General features: G+C 40.4%; 1 protein-coding gene across 2 annotated transcripts in view; it reads right to left on the reverse strand.

The window, feature by feature from the left end:
• Nucleotides 1–1,003: 1,003 nt before the first annotated feature.
• PPM1D (protein phosphatase, Mg2+/Mn2+ dependent 1D) overlaps nt 1,004–21,574 on the reverse strand; it is an 80,736-nt gene continuing 60,165 nt past the window's right edge. For both annotated transcript variants that reach the window (XM_069757225.1, XM_069757224.1), the window contains exons 4-6: nt 21,070–21,257; nt 9,125–9,364; nt 1,004–4,473 (exon numbers count right to left, since the gene is read on the reverse strand). In XM_069757225.1, coding sequence (XP_069613326.1) covers nt 3,964–4,473; nt 9,125–9,364; nt 21,070–21,257 — 938 coding nt within the window. In that variant the 3' untranslated portion in view covers nt 1,004–3,963. The remainder of the gene's footprint in view (nt 4,474–9,124; nt 9,365–21,069; nt 21,258–21,574) is intronic.

Raw genomic sequence — 21,574 nt, forward strand, 5'->3', positions numbered from 1 at the left:
GGCGCGAGGAACATTTCTCGGGTAGGGGGAAGAATGGATTCAATTAAATTTCAACAAATTCTTGTTGCAAATATGACACGATCTGTGAAAAAAAAAAGTCGAAAGAAGATGGCTTCTACAAACGGATAATTAACCTTCGTCCGGCTGAGTAGGTACAATTGTAACTATTCAGTTTTAAAATTGCAATAACTTTTTTTTTTTTTTTTTTGAAAAGCCGTAGAGGATTGAAATTTCGTGACATCTCTGCAGTTTTGGTCCAGAATATATTGGCCAAATTTCAATAAAATATATATAGGAAGGTACAATTGTACCTCTGCAGCCTGTTAACGTTGTAAAATTTTGCAGCCTGACGAAGGAGCTGACGAAGGTTAAATAGACTACCTTAAACGGCACAAGCTGAAGATTTTTAAAATGGCCCTCACAGTCCCCAGATCTGAACATCATTGAAGATCTTTGCCTAGATCTCAAAATAGCAGTGCATGCAAGACGACCCAGGAATCTCACAGAGCTGAAAAAAATTCCAAGGAAGAATGGATGAAAATCCCTCGAAACAAGAACTGAAAGACTCTAGACTGGCAACAAAACGCATTTACAAACTGTGGTACTTGTAAAATGGGGTGCTACTAGGGCACTAACCATGCAGGGTTCTCAAACTTTTGCATCATCCCATTTTCCTTTTTATAATTTTTAAATTTAAAAGATATGACCTTTTGCCTAAAATACAAAGGAAACTTTCGCTTCATCTTTAGCCCCTTTTAGAGATGATTTTATCTTCAATTTTCTTAACAGTTTGCAATAGCCGTAATTTTGACCAAGGGTGCCCGAACTTTTACAAGCCACTGTATGAGGTTGTTGGGTTTGGGCCAGAGACCAGCAGCTAATTTGTGCATCATAGATGGAACACTGACTGCTTGCCAATATCTTTCACTTTATCTACAAGTAACAATTTTGGGAAGACTTAGAAAGAGCTAATAAAAAAAAAAATGGGTACAATGAGAGCAGAACTGGTTCAGTGATTTTTATTTGAGATTTTGTACAAATCTTTGTATACGTGTCATCGCCCATTCCTGCAGTGTTAAATAACTTAAATTCATGGTTGTCTTGAAGGAAGTATATACAACTCAGTTTTTAAAGGGGTTTAAAAACTCAAAAATTACATTTAAAATAATCACAATTTAAATGTTTAACGTACCAAAAGTCTACCAACCAGTGGCAACAAATAGAACAAACTATTCATATAGCTGCATAAAAAGACAGTTACAAGGTAAAGTACAAACTTGTATGAAATACACAATGGTATCAGACAAATGTAATTAATTCCAGGTGCTTCCTAAATTAAATCAGTTGTGATAGTGATGCATAAGTGGTGAACTGCTCCTGGTAAACTTAGTAGCCAGAGCGGCTGGAAGAATAACTGTTTTACGGTTGATTGTGTTTCTGTCTCATATAAACCTATAAAGAGAACTGCATTATTATGGCAATTTGGTTTCACACAAAAATACAATTAGGGATTACACTAGTCCTCTCTGCCCTGGCCGGCTTCTGCCAGTACTACTAGAAACGATAGACAAGTCTGTCCCTCGCAAGTGAAGCCTGTCAATGATCTGCAGTGTCGGTGGGAAGAGTCGGCCTGTAGTAGAGTCAGACTAGTCTGGCTTCCAGCCAGAACAAAGTATATTTTATGTGAAACACTGTTCTACAGAATAATATACCAGGCTGCAAGTTGTGTTGCCTGTAGTTCGTTCAGCATGATTCATCAGACAGGTTTCTTTTTAAAAAAGAATAGGATTGCGCTCCAATACCACCGAAAACTTGTGGTGTAGTGCAGTTTTTGGAAGAAAAGTCTTTTTTTTTGTTATTTCTTTCAAATCCTGAACAACCCCTTAGTTGTGGGTTTACTATAGTTGTAAATTCACACGTGACAGGTTTTGCTGCATTCATCTCAATGGATTGTTTCCGTGGCAAAAACATGGATTTCTGTAGGTTCCATTCAGAAAAATAGGACAGTGCCAAAAGCAGACGCTGCAGCCAGAGATTCCATCCTAAGCCTACATTAACACATACATTGGTGTCACCATCCAAGAGAGGATGACTTTCTCCTAGCTGCATTTTTTTTTTCCATCAAAACAGTAACTTTTTATTCATTGATTCTCAGCAATGGATCAGTTAAAAATAAATAGAAAAAGTGGAATATAAATGTTTTACTTCATCTGTTTTATACAGATTCCCATAGACTTTATTGATAGAGTCCGCAAAATAGGTGAGAATAGAACATGGTCCAAACCAGAGATATGGATCCATTTTTAAAATATCGTGTGTGGATCAATGAAACTGTGTGCAGGTGGAGAAAAATGAATAAACACACCAATACTGGGATTGGCGTTGAAATTCCTGGTTTATAAAATAATTAGGATACAAATCCCTAGTTAAACCGCACATGGAGTACTGTGCCAGTTTTGGGCACTGGTGCTCAGGAAGGATATAATGGAACTAGAGAGAGTACAAAGGAGGGCAACAACATTAATAAAGGGGATGGGAGAACTACAATACCCAGATAGATTAGCGAAATTAGGATTATTTAGTCTAGAAAAAAGACGACTGAGGGGCGATCTAATAACCATGTATAAGTATATAAGGGGACAATACAAATACCTCGCTGAGGATCTGTTTATACCAAGGAAGGTGACGGGCACAAGGGGGCATTCTTTGCGTCTGGAGGAGAGAAGGTTTTTCCACCAACATAGAAGAGGATTCTTTACTGTTAGGGCAGTGAGAATCTGGAATTGCTTGCCTGAAGAGGTGGTGATGGCGAACTCAGTCGAGGGGTTCAAGAGAGGCCTGGATGTCTTCCTGGAGCAGAACAATATTGTATCATACAATTATTAGGTTCTGTAGATCTGGGGTTTTATTATGATGGAATATAGGCTGAACTGGATGGACAAATGTCTTTTTTCGGCCTTACTAACTATGTTACTATGATAATAACCATATTTGGTGAATGTGGTGACATACATGGTGTGAAAATGTCCCACCATATGCAACCTTATATCATGGTGTAGTACACTGCATTCTTCTTCGGTGCCTGTTCTTGTCCTGGAGCATTTCCGGTACATATGCAGAAAATAAACCCCTTAATTTTAAGCGTTTTTGTTTTTTGCTGGGCGTAGGGTAGTTGAAGGTTAGCAAGTGCCCAACACTAACATAATATCCCAACATCCACATAGGGCCAGGCTTCAGAGGAACAAGGATAATTTAGGAGTGGTTAACTAATCTACATTATTTGACGTAATCACTCCCAAAAAGGTATCACAGTTCTTCTGTACTCCTTTATTTCTTGGATCTTTGATTTATTTAGGTAGCAGCTCTTCAGGAGAGAACGAATGCCCAATGTAGATAAAGAGCTATTTAAATAAATTGAATAAAATCATACCTTTTACAAATGGCTCGCACAAAAACCTTATTGCCACTAGCCATTTCCATACTATAGACAAATTGGTGCACCATTATGTATTAATATGAAACATTTAGCAATGAGAAGACAATATCAAATTAAAAGCAATATTTCAATAATAGATTACTATTCCAATATACTATGATGGTTGACTTTAAGAAATGGATATAAAATTAATTTATACAATAAGATAATCACATTAATTTATATACATCAAAATTATAGATTACCAGATTAGGCAAGTGATCCTAAACTGGAATACTTAAATATATAAAAATATTAAGTAAAATAGAAGTAACACGTTATTAATAGCACCTAGCATCTACCGCTTTGGAGGACCATAAGCCTGCCGCTGGAAGTAGACTAGTATGTCATATTGTGCAGAATTAAAATCACTGAATCACGTCTTGAATGTGAAGTGCTTGTTGACGGCAAGGTGAGTTACATAAAAAACCCTCAAGTTACATAGGAGTCACTGGTTACCAGAAAACCCAGACAAGACAGGAAAGCATTTAACACACACATATACTTTTGCGCGGCTGATGTAATAAAGGATGTCCAAGTTTCTTCTGCCCTCTAAGACTGCGTCTCATTATTACCCTGTCGGTACTTCTCCTGTTTGGGGTAGTAGATGGGATCTCGGGTACACCCCCACTTCTGGTAAAGGTCCGCCTTGGTTTTTTCACAGCAGGCCCACTGTTTGATTCTTCCAATGTTCGTTTTAATGCCAATTTTTCCATGTCAGTTTTTGGATTACCACCTCGTGTTTTAGAACCTTTTGCACCAACATTTGAGCCTTCAGGAAAAAGACAGGTAGGAGAGAGGCTTGAAGAGCTACTGTCCCATTGCAAATGACTGCCAGTTTCTTCAGCTGTTCCCAAATCTCCTAGGGAATGGGTGCAGAATGCTTTGGATTTCCCGGACTCAGAGCCCCACTTGCCATCAGAGAAGGCATTGCAGCGGATAAGAGGCGGAAGAGTCTCAGAAACAGAAAGTCTCCACCATGGATCTTCATCCAGTATCTAAAACAAATAAAATATTAGAAGTGTTCAATTCACTACTCTTTATAGAAACGTGCAACCAAAAATAATTTGTTAAAAGCCTCTTATTTTGCAGTTTTTCACATGACATTACTTTCAATACTCCAACAGAAAATAAGAGACACATTGGTTGTAAAAGGCAATAAGTCTACAAAATAAAAAAGTTCACAACAGGGTCAATAAAACATTACTGTGGTATATCCCTTACATATACCAACACAATGTGACTAAACAAAAGGAAACCAAGTACTGTTGTATAGTCTCTGATCGCAGCATTTAAATAGTGTGATTGCTGGGGTGTGTGGCTGAGTACGACAGAATCACAGGGGATCAATTGTTATAGCAGATCGGGCAACTCTTTATCCTTAGGTGAACCTGGGCTGTAAGAGACCTTATTCATTATTATAATGCAATACTAATATATTGCAGTATATAAATGTACAATTATTGCATGAACATAAGCAGCAGTATCTAAAATTCAGAACAAAACATAAAATTATTCTAGACTCCATGTCATGTGCTACTTGCAAGCCAAAGGGCAGCTGCCGAAATACGCTCTGCTATGCATGGAGAGTAGTGAGGATTCATTGCTCTTTAAGGGTATGTCCACACGTTGCGGATTCCATTGTGGATTTTTCCATGCGGATTCTGAAGGTAAAATTACCTGCGGATTTTGCATGTGTTTTTACACGTGCGGATTCCTATAATGGAATAGGGGTAAAATGCTGCGGCTGGTTTATGCATGGAATTTTCCACAGCATGTGTACAGCAGATTTGGTTTTCCATAGGTTTACATGGTACTGTACACCGCAAGGAAAACTGCTGTGGATCAGCAGGGCCAAATCTGCAACGTGTGCACATACCCCAATACCGAGCAAAGTGCCAGCCAAGCCATCCTGCAGCTGCAGGCGGTCACTCCCATGGGCATGGATTGCAGTGAATATTCATTTCTCTTTAGCAGACCGTTCCTGCCTGTGACCTGCGGCCACTCTCCTGCCCAAGCCGGTACATCCGGATTATAAGACGCACCCCCCATTTTTATCTACATTTTTGAAGGAAAAAAAGTGCATCTTATAGCCCAAAAAATACAGTACTGTGGAAAAAAAAAAATTGTATACATAAATCAGACACTTTCTGTATAGGCAAACATTATAATATGTTGGGTAGATAATACTAATGGTAGTCCGAAACACGCAATCCTCTATACCACTTTATTGTTTCCAATTTGAAAGTCAAAAAAATCTACATGTATAACATGCAGTAAAGCTGAAATCTGCAACACATAGGGCATGATATGTACACTGCTCATAAAAAGGGATATTTGGCTTTCGGGTGAAATTAATGGAAAAAGTAAACTGAACTTTTTATCATGAAAGTAATGAATTTAAGTAGAAGCAGGCAATGATGATTTCCTCATCTCAAACTATTGAAGAAGAAAAAAAATTAGGCCTGTTTTGTTCAAGCAGAGGCACAATGACTGGATTAATGTTACTTAACTAGTAGGGGCTTGTCACTACCATTCCCAAAGTGTAGGCCAGTTCTGTATTGACTAACCACTTGCCCACACTAACGCTACCAGCCAAGGTTCATCTGGTGACAACAGTGGCTGATGCATAGCGCTCTCCTGGACATCTCCAACAACGTTGGTGTCCATCATCTTTGCTCAGAGTGAATCGACTTTCAATGAACAGCACTGAGGCCCACTGGTCTCCTGTCCATTGTAGATGCTTCCTGGCCCATGCAAGATGATTACACCTGTGCCTGGTGGTATGGTCAGATACCCTTGCAAGTCGTCTAGCACGCAAATCACGGTGATGTAAATGGTTTTGAAAGGCCCGACATGACACTTGAATGCCTCACAACTCCAGGCACATTTAAATGAGTTAAGAGGAACCCATCATCCTGTTCCAAAGGGCATTGTTCACAATGCAGCAGGCATCAGGGTGGCCAAAGGATGTCCACTTCTCTACCTTTCTGTGACTCTTCCAGACTAGCTCTGTATGGGTTGCAACCTGCTGATGACACTAAGCTCAGTGGCCACTTGAATCTGAGAAAATCCTGCTGGAAGCTTCACTACGGCGAGGCACTGTTGATTATTATTTGTAAGGTGTCGTCTTGGTCTCATGATGTCAAAATGTGAACAGCATGATGAGGGTGACTATTTAAAGGCTTTGTCCAGTCCAAATTGATGAGTCTGCAGTCACTCTGTGACTGCTGACTTTAAGTCCCTTCCCCAGCACATGCATTGGCCGCTGCAGGGATTCACCAGTTTCTGCGTCGGATCAAAAGAATATGAATGCATTATACATTCTCCTCTGAGGAACTGGGCGCAGCCTCCAGTCCATACACCTGTGTGGAGCAAGGCCGCACCCTCTAGTTGGCCAGGCCCACTGGATGGCCGAATCACTAAAAGGTAAACGAGGCCACGACTACTAGACGGACCCTGGCCTAGACTATGTATGACGCATACATACTCAACGGCCTTGGGTCAGAAACCAGTGAATTCCTGCAGCACACTGTGTACTGGGGGGATTCATAAGTCTGTAATCACAGTGACTATAGACTTATCGATTTGGATCCGACTACCTCTTTAAACTGAAGCCTGAAATTTATTGGCAGATTCATGGAGCAAACACCTGTTGTGAAATTCACTACTTGTTAGAGAACAGCAAGTAATGAAACATTAAACTTTTGAGTACACATGTCCAAGTGTTCAGGGATGGTCTAAGTTCACATGAAAAGGATTAGAGTGCTTTTAGAATCAAACTGAAATTTTACCTGAAAGCCAAATATCCCGGTTTGTGATTAGTTTGTTAAATATTGCAACAAATCTGCAGTAGTTTCTAGAAAAAAATACTATGGATTTTAAGTTTCATAAAAAACAAAAACACAACTAGCAATAGTGTTTACGTAGGGAGAATATAAATTCAAAATATGTCTACTGGAATTAATTTAGAGAAATTTGAGTAAAAAACTCCCGTTCTATGACCATCCTGAAATTAAAAATGTGCTTAAAAGTACTGTATATAATTGGCTTAAAAACTGCACATCCTAACGTAAAAGGGAATCTTTTTGCTACCTAATCTGAGTGTAACATAATGCAGCGACAGGCCCTGATTCCAGCAATGTGCCACTTACTGAGCAGCTTGCAGTACTTTTTAGAAATCCTTGTATTAATTGGCTGCAGATCTACCAGTTCTCAGAAAGCTACAAATCAGTGGTGAGGTTATACAGAACTCATGAATACGGAAGACTACATGGCAGCAGGCTTACTAGTCCTCGAAGTGATAATCTCCTGCTCAAATCTGATTTTAGTTAACTTACAGCAAGCAGTCAGTAAGTGACACATCATTGGATTCAGGATCTCTTTTTCAACATTATGCAGCTCTCAGATTAAGTGGTAAAAACCTGGTGACAGATTCTCTAACACTATAAAGCTTTGATATCCATAAGGCATAGATGGCATGTGACATTCTGCAGCCGGTGATCTGCCCCACTGCACTTTTCACTGTAGATGGAATATCACCCCTGCGCACAATGGCTGTCATCCTCATGTGAGGTTTCATTAGGAATGGAGGGATCGAGGAAAAATCAGGACAAGAGCAAAATCAGTAAGGCAGGCACACCAAACACCATTTAAAAACATTAAAGGGACTCTGTCACCTGAATTTGGCGGGACTGGTTTTGGGTCATATGGGCGGAGTTTTCGGGTGTTTGATTCACCCTTTCCTTACCCGCTGGCTGCAATATTGGATTGAAGTTCATTCTCTGTCCTCCATAGTACATGCCTGCGCAAGGCAATCTTGCCTTATGCAGGCGTGTACTATGGAGGACAGATAATGAACTTCAAACCAATATTGCAGCCAGCATGCAGCCAGCGGGTAAGGAAAGGGTGAATCAAACACCCGAAAACTCCGCCCATATGACCCAAAACCAGTCCCGCCAAATTCAGGTGACAGGTTCCCTTTAAATACCATTGTACGTTCACCGCATAAGCAACAGATTAATGGAATACACGTAAGATTAAAGGGGTTCTTCAGGAATAGAACAAGTTAAATGTCATAACTAAATTCATATATACTTTACCTCCTACACAAAGCAATTGCAATTAGCTACAGAATTAATGACTGCCCCATTGTTATACTGACAAAGCGATCATAGCATGTTTAGCCAGGTGACGGAGCATGTGCAGTAGACGCTCTGCCCACTCTTCATGTATGGTAAGAGAAGTCTGGATATTTATAATGAGATACTCTTTTTCTCATGGGCAGAACTCGGCTGAAAGATACGGTTGTGTAAACATGGCCTCACAGCAGTCATTTTAATTTTTCAACTATTACATCCCTATTTAGGATTTGCTAATTTTTAAAACAGTGATACATTACTAAAAGTAGTATTTTATATTCAATCCTGAAGAACCCCTTTAAAAAAAAAAACACATCGCAAATCTTAAATAAGTAAATCCATAATTAAAATCCCAAGTCGAATCGATAAATAAAATAAAAGTTGGCTATTAAAGTTGAAGTATAAAATCTAAAAAGGATAAAACACAAGCCAAAAATATTTTAGTCTGTAAGAAGAAGCTGGTTTTTTTTTCCCTTCAAGTTGAAAAATTGATCTCTACGGGTTTTACCTTGATTGGTGGGGTGGAACATCGCGATGTTGACACGAGGTGCGTGTCCTGGCTGTTGTAGTGCGTACTGTCAGATAAGTTAATCACTAGCTCTTCATTAGTACAACATCTTTGCTTTTCCGATTGTGGGGAGATACAAATGACAATGGCACTAGTGTTGTCTGCTCGTAGCATACGATGTCTCCATTGGGTAAGTGCTCGGCTCACGAGCATTTTTGCAAAAGACTGTCTGCACTCTCCCTGAAATCCAAAAGTAATATTTAGAAAACAGTGGGGGGGGGGGGGGGGAGAGAGACACATTAAAATGCTAAGTTTATATTATACCCCTTTCTTCCCTCTCAAGGCAATTTTCACCTTCCTGACCTGGCAAAATTATTCAAATCCACTTTACGTGGTAATAACTCTGGCATGGTTCTACTGACTATGTATCTCAGCGATTCTGGAATTGGATATTGCTCACACATTTATCTTATGGCCACGGTCAATTCTATTTTGTGGAAATTTGATACATTTTAAAATTGTTATGCCCTTAACCATTTCATGAACAATATTTACAGTGGGGGAAATAAGTATTTGATCCCTTGCTGATTTTGTAAGTTTGCCCACTGAACAAGACATGAATTGTCTATAATTTTAAGGGTAGGGTCATTTTAACATTGAGAGGTAGAATATCAAAAATAAAATCCAGAAAATCACATTGTATACATTTTATAAATTTGCATTTTGCAGTGAGAAATAAGTATTTGATCCCTCTGGCAAACAAGACTTAATACTTGGTGGCAAAACCCTTGTTGGCAAGCACAGCAGTCAGAAGTTTTTTTGTAGTCTATGATGAGGTTTGCGCACATGTCAGGAGGAATTTTGGTCCACTCCTCTTTGCAGATCATCTCTAAATCATTAAGATTTTGAGGTTGTTGCTTGGCAACTCGGAGTTTTAACTCCCTCCATAGGTTTTCTATGGGATTAAGGTCTGGAGACTTGCTAGGCCACTCCATGACCTTAATGTGCTTCTTTTCGAGCCACTCCTTTGCTGCCTTGGCTATATGTTTTGTGTCATTGTCTTGCTGGAAGACCCAGCCACGACCCATTTTTAATGTCCAGGTTGAGGGAAGGAGGTTGTCACTCAGGATTTTACGGTACATGGCTCCTTCCATTATCCCATTGATGTGGTGAAGTAGTCCTGTGCCTAATAGAGAAAAACCCCCAAAACAATGTTTCCACCTCCATGCTTGACAGTGGGGATGGTGATCTTTGGGTCATAGTAACATAGTAACATAGTTAGTAAGGCCGAAAAAAGACATTTGTCCATCCAGTTCAGCCTATATTCCATCATAATAAGTACCCAGATCTACGTCCTTCTACAGAACCTAATAATTGTATGATACAATATTGTTCTGCTCCAGGAAGACATCCAGGCCTCTCTTGAACCCCTCGACTGAGTTCGCCATCACCACCTCCTCAGGCAAGCAATTCCAGATTCTCACTGCCCTAACAGTAAAGAATCCTCTTCTATGTTGGTGGAAAAACCTTCTCTCCTCCAGACGCAAAGAATGCCCCCTTGTGCCCATCACCTTCCTTGGTATAAACAGATCCTCAGCGAGATATTTGTATTGTCCCCTTATATACTTATACATGGTTATTAGATCGCCCCTCAGTCGTCTTTTTTCTAGACTAAATAATCCCAATTTCGCTAATCTATCTGGGTATTGTAGTTCTCCCATCCCCTTTATTAATTTTGTTGCCCTCCTTTGTACTCTCTCTAGTTCCATTATATCCTTCCTGAGCACCGGTGCCCAAAACTGGACACAGTACTCCATGTGCGGTCTAACTAGGGATTTGTACAGAGGCAGTATAATGCTCTCATCATGTGTATCCAGACCTCTTTTAATGCACCCCATGATCCTGTTTGCCTTGGCAGCTGCTGCCTGGCACTGGCTGCTCCAGGTAAGTTTATCATTAACTAGGATCCCCAAGTCCTTCTCCCTGTCAGATTTACCCAGTGGTTTCCCGTTCAGTGTGTAATGGTGATATTGATTCCCTCTTCCCATGTGTATAACCTTACATTTATCATTGTTAAACCTCATCTGCCACCTTTCAGCCCAAGTTTCCAACTTATCCAGATCCATCTGTAGCAGAATACTATCTTCTCTTGTATTAACTGCTTTACATAGTTTTGTATCATCTGCAAATATCGATATTTTACTGTGTAAACCTTCTACCAGATCATTAATGAATATGTTGAAGAGAACAGGTCCCAATACTGACCCCTGCGGTACCCCACTGGTCACAGCGACCCAGTTAGAGACTATACCATTTATAACCACCCTCTGCTTTCTATCACTAAGCCAGTTACTAACCCATTTACACACATTTTCCCCCAGACCAAGCATTCTCATTTTGTGTACCAACCTCTTGTGCGGCACGGTATCAAACGCTTTGGAAAAATCGAGATATACCACGTCCAATGACTCACCGTGGTCCAGTCTATAGCTTACCTCTTCATAAAAACTGATTAGATTGGTTTGACAGGAGCGATTTCTCATAAACCCATGCTGATATGGAGTTAAACAGTTATTCTCATTGAGATAATCCAGAATAACATCCCTCAGAAACCCTTCAAATATTTTACCAACAATAGAGGTTAGACTTACTGGCCTATAATTTCCAGGTTCACTTTTAGAGCCCTTTTTGAATATTGGCACCACATTTGCTATGCGCCAGTCCTGCGGAACAGACCCTGTCGCTATAGAGTCACTAAAAATAAGAAATAATGGTTTATCTATTACATTACTTAGTTCTCTTAGTACTCGTGGGTGTATGCCATCCGGACCCGGAGATTTATCTATTTTAATCTTATTTAGCCGGTTTCGCACCTCTTCTTGGGTTAGATTGGTGACCCTTAATATAGGGTTTTCATTGTTTCTTGGGATTTCACCTAGCATTTCATTTTCCACCGTGAATACCGTGGAGAAGAAGGTGTTTAATATGTTAGCTTTTTCCTCGTCATCTACAACCATTCTTTCCTCACTATTTTTTAAGGGGCCTACATTTTCAGTTTTTATTCTTTTACTATTGATATAGTTGAAGAACAGTTTGGGATTAGTTTTACTCTCCTTAGCAATGTGCTTCTCTGTTTCCTTTTTGGCAGCTTTAATTAGTTTTTTAGATAAAGTATTTTTCTCCCTATAGTTTTTTAGAGCTTCAATGGTGCCATCCTGCTTTAGTAGTGCAAATGCTTTCTTTTTACTGTTAATTGCCTGTCTTACTTCTTTGTTTAGCCACATTGGGTTTTTCCTATTTCTAGTCCTTTTATTCCCACAAGGTATAAACCGCTTACACTGCCTATTTAGGATGTTCTTAAACATTTCCCATTTATTATCTGTATTCTCATTTCTGAGGATATTGTCCCAGTCTACCAGATTAAGGGCATCTCTAAGCTGTTCAAACTTTGCCTTCCTAAAGTTCAATGTTTTTGTGACTCCCTGACAAGTCCCCCTAGTGAAAGACAGGTGAAACTGCACAATATTGTGGTCGCTATTTCCTAAATGCCCAACCACCTGCAGATTTGTTATTCTGTCAGGTCTATTAGATAGTATTAGGTCTAAAAGTGCTGCTCCTCTGGTTGGATTCTGCACCAATTGTGAAAGATAATTTTTCTTGGTTATTAGCAGAAACCTGTTGCCTTTATGGGTTTCACAGGTTTCTGTTTCCCAGTTAATATCCGGGTAGTTAAAGTCCCCCATAACCAGGACCTCATTATGGGTTGCAGCTTCATCTATCTGCTTTAGAAGTAGACTTTCCATGCTTTCTGTTATATTTGGGGGTTTGTAACAGACCCCAATGAGAATTTTGTTACCATTTTTCCCTCCATGAAATTTCAACCCATATGGACTCGACATCCTCATTCCCTTCGCTAATATCCTCCCTTAAAGTGGACTTTAGACAAGACTTTACATAGAGACAAACCCCTCCTCCTCTCCGATTTTTACGATCCTTTCTAAACAGACTGTAACCCTGTAAGTTAACTGCCCAGTCTTAGCTTTCATCTAACCATATCTCGGTTATTCCCACTATGTCAAAGTTACCTGTAGATATTTCTGCTTCTAGTTCTTCCATCTTGTTTGTCAGGCTTCTGGCGTTTGCGAGCATGCAGGTTAGAGGATTTTGTTTTGTTCCAATCTCCTCACTGTGGATTGTTTTAGAAATGTTCTTACCTCCCTTCTGAGTATGTTTTCCTGGGTCGTCTTTGTTCGAGTCTAATGTTTTTCTTCCCGTCCCCTCTTCTTCTAGTTTAACGCCCTCCTGATGAGTGTAGCGAGTCTTCTGGCGAATGTGCGTTTCCCAGGTTTGTTGAGGTGTAGTCCGTCTCTGGCGAGGAGTCCATCATACCAGTAATTCACACCGTGGTCCAGGAATCCAAATCCTTGTTGTCTGCACCATCGTCTTAGCCAGTTGTTTGCATCAAGGATCCTGTTCCATCTCCTGGTGCCATGCCCGTCTACTGGAAGGATAGAAGAAAAAACTACCTGTGCATCCAGTTCCTTTACTTTCTTCCCCAACTCTTCAAAGTCCTTGCAGATTGTCGGTAGGTCCTTCCTTGCCGTGTCATTGGTGCCAACATGTATCAGAAGAAATGGGTGGACGTCCTTGGAGCTGAAGAGCTTTGGTATCCTATCGGTCACATCCTTGATCATCGCACCTGGAAGGCAGCATACTTCTCTTGCAGTTATGTCCGGTCTGCAGATGGCTGCTTCGGTGCCTCTCAGTAGTGAGTCTCCCACCACCACCACTCTTCGTTGCTTCTTGGCTGTACTTTTTGCTGTCACTTGTTGCTGTGTGCCCTTTTCTTTTTTGCTTGCTGGTATTGCTTCATTCTTAGGTGTGCCATCTTCATCCTCTACAAAGATTTGATATCGGTTCTTCAGTTGTGTGGTTGGTGATTTCTCCATGGTCTTCTTGCTTCTTTTGGTCACATGCTTCCACTCATCTGCTTTTGGAGGTTCTCTGACACTTTTTGCACCTTCTGTGACCAGTAGAGATGCTTCTGTTCTGTCTAGAAAGTCTTCATTCTCTTTGATGAGTTTCAAAGTTGCTATTCTTTCTTCCAGACCCCGCACCTTTTCTTCTAAAAGGGCCACTAGTCTACACTTCTGACAGGTGAAATTGGATTCTTCTTCTGGTCGATCTGTGAACATGTAGCACATGCTGCAGCTCACCATGTAGGTTGTCACATCTGCCATGTTGCTCCTAGATCCTGCTGACTTGCTGTGTGTTTTCCTTCTTGTGTAATCTACTCAGCCAAGCTCTCTTGCAATAATGTCCTACAGGCAAAAATTCACCTGGAATATGCAAATTAGCCTCCTAAAGCTTGAATCCCTGGTTTGGTGATGCTTTCGAAGCAGCTGGTCCCGGCTGTACCCAACGATCTTCTAGCTTAGGGAGACTTCGCTTCTCCCAGAAGGCACCTGGAATATGCAAATTAGCCTCCTAAAGCTTGAATCCCTGGTTTGGTGATGCTTTCGAAGCAGCTGGTCCCGGCTGTACCCAACGATCTTCTAGCTTCGGGAGACTTCGCTTCTCCCAGAAGGCACCTGGAATATGCAAATTAGCCTCCTAAAGCTTGAATCCCTGGTTTGGTGATGCTTTCGAAGCAGCTGGTCCCGGCTGTACCCAACGATCTTCTAGCTTAGGGAGACTTCGCTTCTCCCAGAAGGCACCTGGAATATGCAAATTAGCCTCCTAAAGCTTGAATCCCTGGTTTGGTGATGCTTTCGAAGCAGCTGGTCCCGGCTGTACCCAACGATCTTCTAGCTTAGGGAGACTTCGCTTCTCCCAGAAGGCACCTGGAATATGCAAATTAGCCTCCTGAAGCTTGAATCCCTGGTTTGGTGATGCTTTCGAAGCAGCTGGTCCCGGCTGTATCCAACGATCTTCTAGCTTAGGGAGACTTCGCTTCTCCCAGAAGGCACCTGGAATATGCAAATTAGCCTCCTGAAGCTTGAATCCCTGGTTTGGTGATGCTTTCGAAGCAGCTGGTCCCGGCTGTATCCAACGATCTTCTAGCTTAGGGAGACTTCGCTTCTCCCAGAAGGCACCTGGAATATGCAAATTAGCCTCCTGAAGCTTGAATCCCTGGTTTGGTGATGCTTTCGAAGCAGCTGGTCCCGGCTGTATCCAACGATCTTCTAGCTTAGGGAGACTTCGCTTCTCCCAGAAGGCACCTGGAATATGCAAATTAGCCTCCTGAAGCTTGAATCCCTGGTTTGGTGATGCTTTCGAAGCAGCTGGTCCCGGCTGTATCCAACGATCTTCTAGCTTAGGGAGACTTCGCTTCTCCCAGAAGGCACCTGGAATATGCAAATTAGCCTCCTGAAGCTTGAATCCCTGGTTTGGTGATGCTTTCGAAGCAGCTGGTCCCGGCTGTATCCAACGATCTTCTAGCTTAGGGAGACTTCGCTTCTCCCAGAAGGCACCTGGAATATGCAAATTAGCCTCCTGAAGCTTGAATCCCTGGTTTCTCCCTCCAAACACAGCGACTTGAGTTAATGCCAAAGTCCTCAGTTTTTGTGTCATCTGACCACATCACCTTCTCCCAATCACTTACAGAATCATCCAGGTGTTCATTGGCAAACTTCAGACGAGCCTGCATATGTGCGTTCTTGAGCAGGGGGATCTTGGGGGCACTGTAGGATTTTACACCTCTACGGCGTAATGGGATACCAATGTTTTTTGTTTTTTTTGGCGACTCTGGTCCCAGCTGCCTTGAGATTATAAACTTCCCCCCCGTGTAGTTTTAGGCTGATCTCTCAACTTCCTCATGATCAAGGATACCCCCACGAGGTGGTTTTTGTATGATGCCCCAGAAAGATGTTGATTGACAGTCATTTTGTATTTCTTCCATTGTCTTACTATTGTCTCCTTCTCACCCAGTGTCTTACTTATGGTTTTGTAGCCCATTCCAGCTTTGTGTAGGTCTATGATCTTGTCACTGACATCCTTAGAAAGCTCTTTGGTCTTGCCCACGTTGTAGAGGTTAGAGTCTGACTGATTAATTGAGTCTGTGGACAGGAGTCTTTTATAAAGGTGACTATGTAAGACAGCTGTCTGTAATGCAGGTAACGAGTTGATTAGGAGCGTCTAAGGCTATGTGTACACGTTGCGGATTTACTGCGAATCCGCAGCGTTTTTTTCTGTGCAGAAACGCTGCAGAACCGCAAGTGATTTACAGTACAATCTAAATCAATGGGAGAATAAAAATGCTGTGCTAATGGTGTGGAAAATTCCGCACGGAATCCGCAGCGGTTTAAAAAAAAAAAAAAGGACCATGTCAATTCTTTGTGTTTCTGCACCCATTCTATTATAGGAAAAACACATGAAATACACACAATCCGCATAAAAGACGCGTAGATTTTGACCTGCGTTTTCTGCCAAGAGATGCAGAATCCGCACTGAAAATACCACAGGCCAATCCACAACGTGTGCACATAGCCTAACTGGTCTGTAGGAGTCAGAACTCTTAATGGTTGGTAGGGGATTAAATACTTATTTCTCACTGCAAAATGCAAATAATGTTATACAATGAATTTTCTGGATTTTATGTGATTTTCTGGATTTTATTTATAATATTCTCGCTCTCTCTCAATGTTAAAATTAACGTTCCCTTAAAATTATTAGTCTGTTCATGTCTTTGTCACTGGCCAAACTTACAAACTCTGCAAGGGGTCAAATATCCATTTCCCCCACTGCATCTACTTTATATAAGCATTTGCTAAAAGTTTTTTTATTGGATATTACAAGAGTTAAAAGTTTAGCATGTGTTGAGGATGCCTAACAGCCACGAATCAGGCAGCAGTGGCAACTTCAACATATCATTCGAGCACGCCTGATCTACTCATAACACCTGAGCATGCTCTGATAATACGATGCCCAAGCACGCTCACTCATCACCCATTTAACAGCACATTTTCTTTTCTTTTTCTTCTTTTTTTTTTTTTTTTTTAACAAAATGCACAAAAATATTTTTGTAAATAATGACTACTTCACATTTGAAGGGATTGGTGTTTTCTGAAACAAAAGCTCCTCAGTCAAGACCCCATTTTGAGAATTACACAAGCATGCGTATGGTGTTGCAGAGTGAAGTCTACAAATATGCCAGCTTCCTGCCCATTCATTCTGTCCAGCTTGTCTTGCTGGAAACACACACACACACCATAAATTAAGTGGTTTCTCCCTTTTTGGAGTAATGTCAAACATGTGGACGAGAACTACAGTTGAGACACATTGAGGAGCTCAGAAGGAGTGTGCATTTGGGAATGTAGAAGTCGCTAGATTTTTTTTCTTCTTTTTAACACCTTCCCGATGGTTAACAGTCTTTAAAGGGAACCTTTCAGCAGGATTGTGCCCAGTAACCTATAGACAGTGTCAGGTCGGTGCAGTTATACTGATTACAATGATACGTTGCTTGATGAATTCTGTCTTGTGGTTGTTGTTTAGTCTTCATTTTCAGTTTTGAGTTAATGATATGCTCGTGCTTCAGGGGTCTTCAAATGGTGCTCTGATTAGATATTCATAATGCAGACTGCCGACAGGTCACTGATCACTCACTGACTTGCCCCGTAGTTTACATAATGAATACCTGTACATAATGAAGAAAAAACAAAAACCTTCTGCAGTGCAGGTGTCAGCCGTGGCACTTGCACTGCAGCATAAATCACATGTTTAGTGTCCTAGTAATAACTGTTCATATTATTGATCAAGTACAAAAAAAAAAATCAATTTGAAAATGGCGCCCGCCACGCATACGCAGTAGCAGCTATTGGTGTTTATAGAGATCCGATAGCTGCTATTGCGCATGTGTCAGCTTGTTAGAGAAGGGTTACTCCATATCAAGTGATCCAAATATGAATTTTTATTTTTTGTTTTTATGAAGTACAACTTTAGTCAATTACAAATTAAAAGTTTTGAATTTTCTTCTTCATCAGTTAATTTTTTACAGATTTCTAACGTTTTGAAAAAGCGCAGATTTTGGTCTGGTATGGCTTTACATTTGTTATCATATCTCGGGCTAGAATTAAGATAAAGAGTTGGGAGAGGCATCATTTTTCTCAGAACAGTACCGGCTTTCATTTGATATGTCATCAGACTATGTTTCTTTATATTTTGTTTTGGAGAAATCAAATTAAAAATTTTGATGCGCAATTGTGAAAAAAGCAAATGTTTTAAAATTGTGAAAACATAAACAAGGACACAGGTAACACACATGCATATTTGTACAGGGACTCAACTTGGGACCCATCAAATTTGTATTTTTTTTTAGGCCTTGAATCATCTGATTTTATGTTTGTGTGAGTTTCTTTTTTTTTGCTTTTCAAATTACAACTTATTGAATTCAACATTTATATGCAACAATAAAGAAACACAAAAACAAATACCAAAGTGCCAGAATAAGTATATCTTAATCCATCAAAACTTGCTCAGCATTTTCAACCTGAATGCATTGAACAAGCCAAAAGAAAAAAGGTGATCATATCCTCAAGTGTGATTTTCTAAATACAGTCTCATCCTAATTATATGTTAAAAACAAGATTAAAAGAACCAATATTTTTACCACCAATTTATACATGTAACAATTTTTTTCCATCACTAATCATGTCATTTATGAAGTGTTTAAGAAGAATAGTACAGTAGTTAAATCCTCGTTTTATAAAATATGAACTAATCAAACAATAGTAGGTTTTTACACTGGCCTGTTATCATCAATGTGTCCCTTCTAGTGTGTGAAATGTAATCTTGTCCATAAGCGCTTACTAGCAATGGCCGTTTCCTTCTGTGTCAGAGTATGTGCGGCCTGTCATGGTGCTCGGCTCCACCTGAGTTAATATCCGATTTTTGTAACTTTTACAATGTCTGGTTTTCTTGGATGCACAAAGGACGGCGCTGGACCAGAAGCTGCAGAAAAGTTCTTTCTACGTCTTCATTTTCAAAATTATTGGAGAGTACAGTAGCCGCCAGCGCCGATCATATTCACAGGTTACATCACCAGTTACGTCATCCATTGCCGATCCTGTGCCGCCTTCTACCACGTCATGGACGTCACTGTCTTTATTTCTGGTTCACTACCTGGGATGACAGTGCGGTATTGCCGAGTCCCCTTTCTGCTTCCTGTAACCGAGATTTTCACAAACTCTCCTCCGCTTCGTAGTCCTGGTTCGTACAATACATGAACTGGATGCTAAGAATATTTTTCTCCCTCCATTTGGTTAGTTGCCTGGATGATAAGATTTGGTGTGAATACGGCCTCTGGAGGCCCGAGCTGCCGGCCGTTCATCTGCTCTGCAGTCACCGTCTACCCCTGCTCATTCTCAGCCCTAACAAAGCTTTCTCCTCTGTCCTCGCCTGCTTCTAAGTGGTAACATAATAAAATAATACAGTAATATCTAAAAATCATGGATTATTTGGTAAATACAGACCCCACACTGTTAGACCACAGGCTGAACAGAGCCGAACTGGAGATTTTCAAATTGAGACTGTAATAGTTTTATTTTTTGAAATCTGATCCCATCACGATCCCAACTTGTATTTTGGTACAGATGTGGCTAGGAGCAGAGCAGGCACATGTACAGTTTTTGAAATTAAACACTTTTTTCGGAAAGGAGTTATAAAATTTAGCATTTGCATGGGTAAAATATTATCAAAGATACTCTTGTGACATATCTGGTGAAAGCCTGTACAGTTCTGAGTAGAATATTGTTTATTTTGTTTCCCTATCTTTTTTCTAGCCTGAGTTATGAGGAGAAATGTAAAGGCAGGCAACACCGAAATTCACACTTTTTCCAAACTTTGAAAATCAATTAAAATAAAAATAAAAAAGAAATCTAGAATTTTTTTCTTCATATTTTGCTTTCTCTGACACACTATTACCAAATAACAAAATCTCAAAAGAATTAAAAATATAGTGGTAAAAATCATTGGTTCACTTGACATGGAATGACCCAGAAGAAATAAAAAATATCCTTCCCCAAGATGGCGCCGCCCCACGCTTGCGCAGTAGCAGATCTCGGTCCTGCAAAAAAAGCCGTCACGTGACTATCTGGGTCAAAATATGGAAAAACTATAGATTTCAATATGTAGTGATGCAAAAACTAGTTTTCGCAATAAAAAGCGTCTTTTAGGCTACGTTCACATTAGCGTTCTGCCGGGCTGCGTCGGGCGCAACCGCGGCGACGCATGCACCCCTATATTTAACATGGGGGCGAATAAACATGCGTTTTGTGATGCATGCATCTTTTTTGGCGCATGCGGCAGAGGATGCAGCAAGTTGCATTTTTTTTTCCGTCCAAAATCTGGCCAAAAAAGGACGCATGCGTCACAAAACTATGCGTTTTGCATGCGTTCTTGTTTGCGTTGTGCGTTGCGTCGCCGACGCAGCACCGCACAACGCATATGTGAACGTAGCCTTAGTGTGTAACAGCTGCCAAACATAAAAACCCGATATAAATCTAGTATCGCTGTAATCGCACCAACCTGAATAAAGTCGCCTAATCACTTGTACCACACAAGGAACAGGTCTTTTTTGACCGCTGGTCAACTTTTCACCCTTCTAACTTCCTAACTGAAAAAAAAAAAAAAAAATTGGTTCCAAATTTGACGTAAAGTAGTAGTTTTTTCTCCCCCCAAACCCAAGTCATTTCAAACAAATTTTACCACCGTCATGAAGTACAATATGTCACAGAAAAAAAAAAAGTCAATCACCTGGATCTACTGAAGTGTTCCAGAGTTATTACCTCATAAAAGCGACAGTGGTAAAAATTGGCCCGGTCATTAACGTGCTAACTACGGTTGGGGGTAAAGGGGTTATAGAAGAAAAAAAAAAAAAAAAACACACACCCAACTGAAAAATTACATTTGGATACACACACTAGCCACATTGTAATTCTCATACTCACATTAACATAGGACTTCTCTTGCTCTTGGCACAGTGACACCGCATCCTGTGCAGTTACCATGTTCCAAAGACCATCGCTGCCAATAATGATGAACTTGTGCGTTTGTGTATCAATTGTATGCACACTTGTGTCTGGTTCTGGAGATACCACAAACTCGCCACTGAAGAAATCATAACTCCATAGGTCACCTGAAAATCGATACAGTGCCAGAGGGTTTTCATTAAAATATAACGGCTATAAATAGTTTGTTAACCCCTTTATGACAACCTTTTTTTTTGTTTTCTGCTTTCGTTTTTCGCTCCCCTCCTTCCCAGAGCCATAACTTTTTTACTTTTCCGTCAATATGGCCATGTGAGGGTTTATTTTTTTGCGGGACGAGTTGTACTTTTGAACAACGCCATTGATTTTACAATGTTGTGTACTAGAAAATGGGAAACAAAATTCCAAGTGCGGTGAAATTGCAAAAAAAAAAAAGGGGCAATCTCACACTTGCTTTTTTGCACAG

Source organism: Ranitomeya imitator, chromosome 3 (genome assembly GCF_032444005.1).
Source record: "Ranitomeya imitator isolate aRanImi1 chromosome 3, aRanImi1.pri, whole genome shotgun sequence".
Lineage (NCBI taxonomy): Eukaryota > Metazoa > Chordata > Amphibia > Anura > Dendrobatidae > Ranitomeya > Ranitomeya imitator.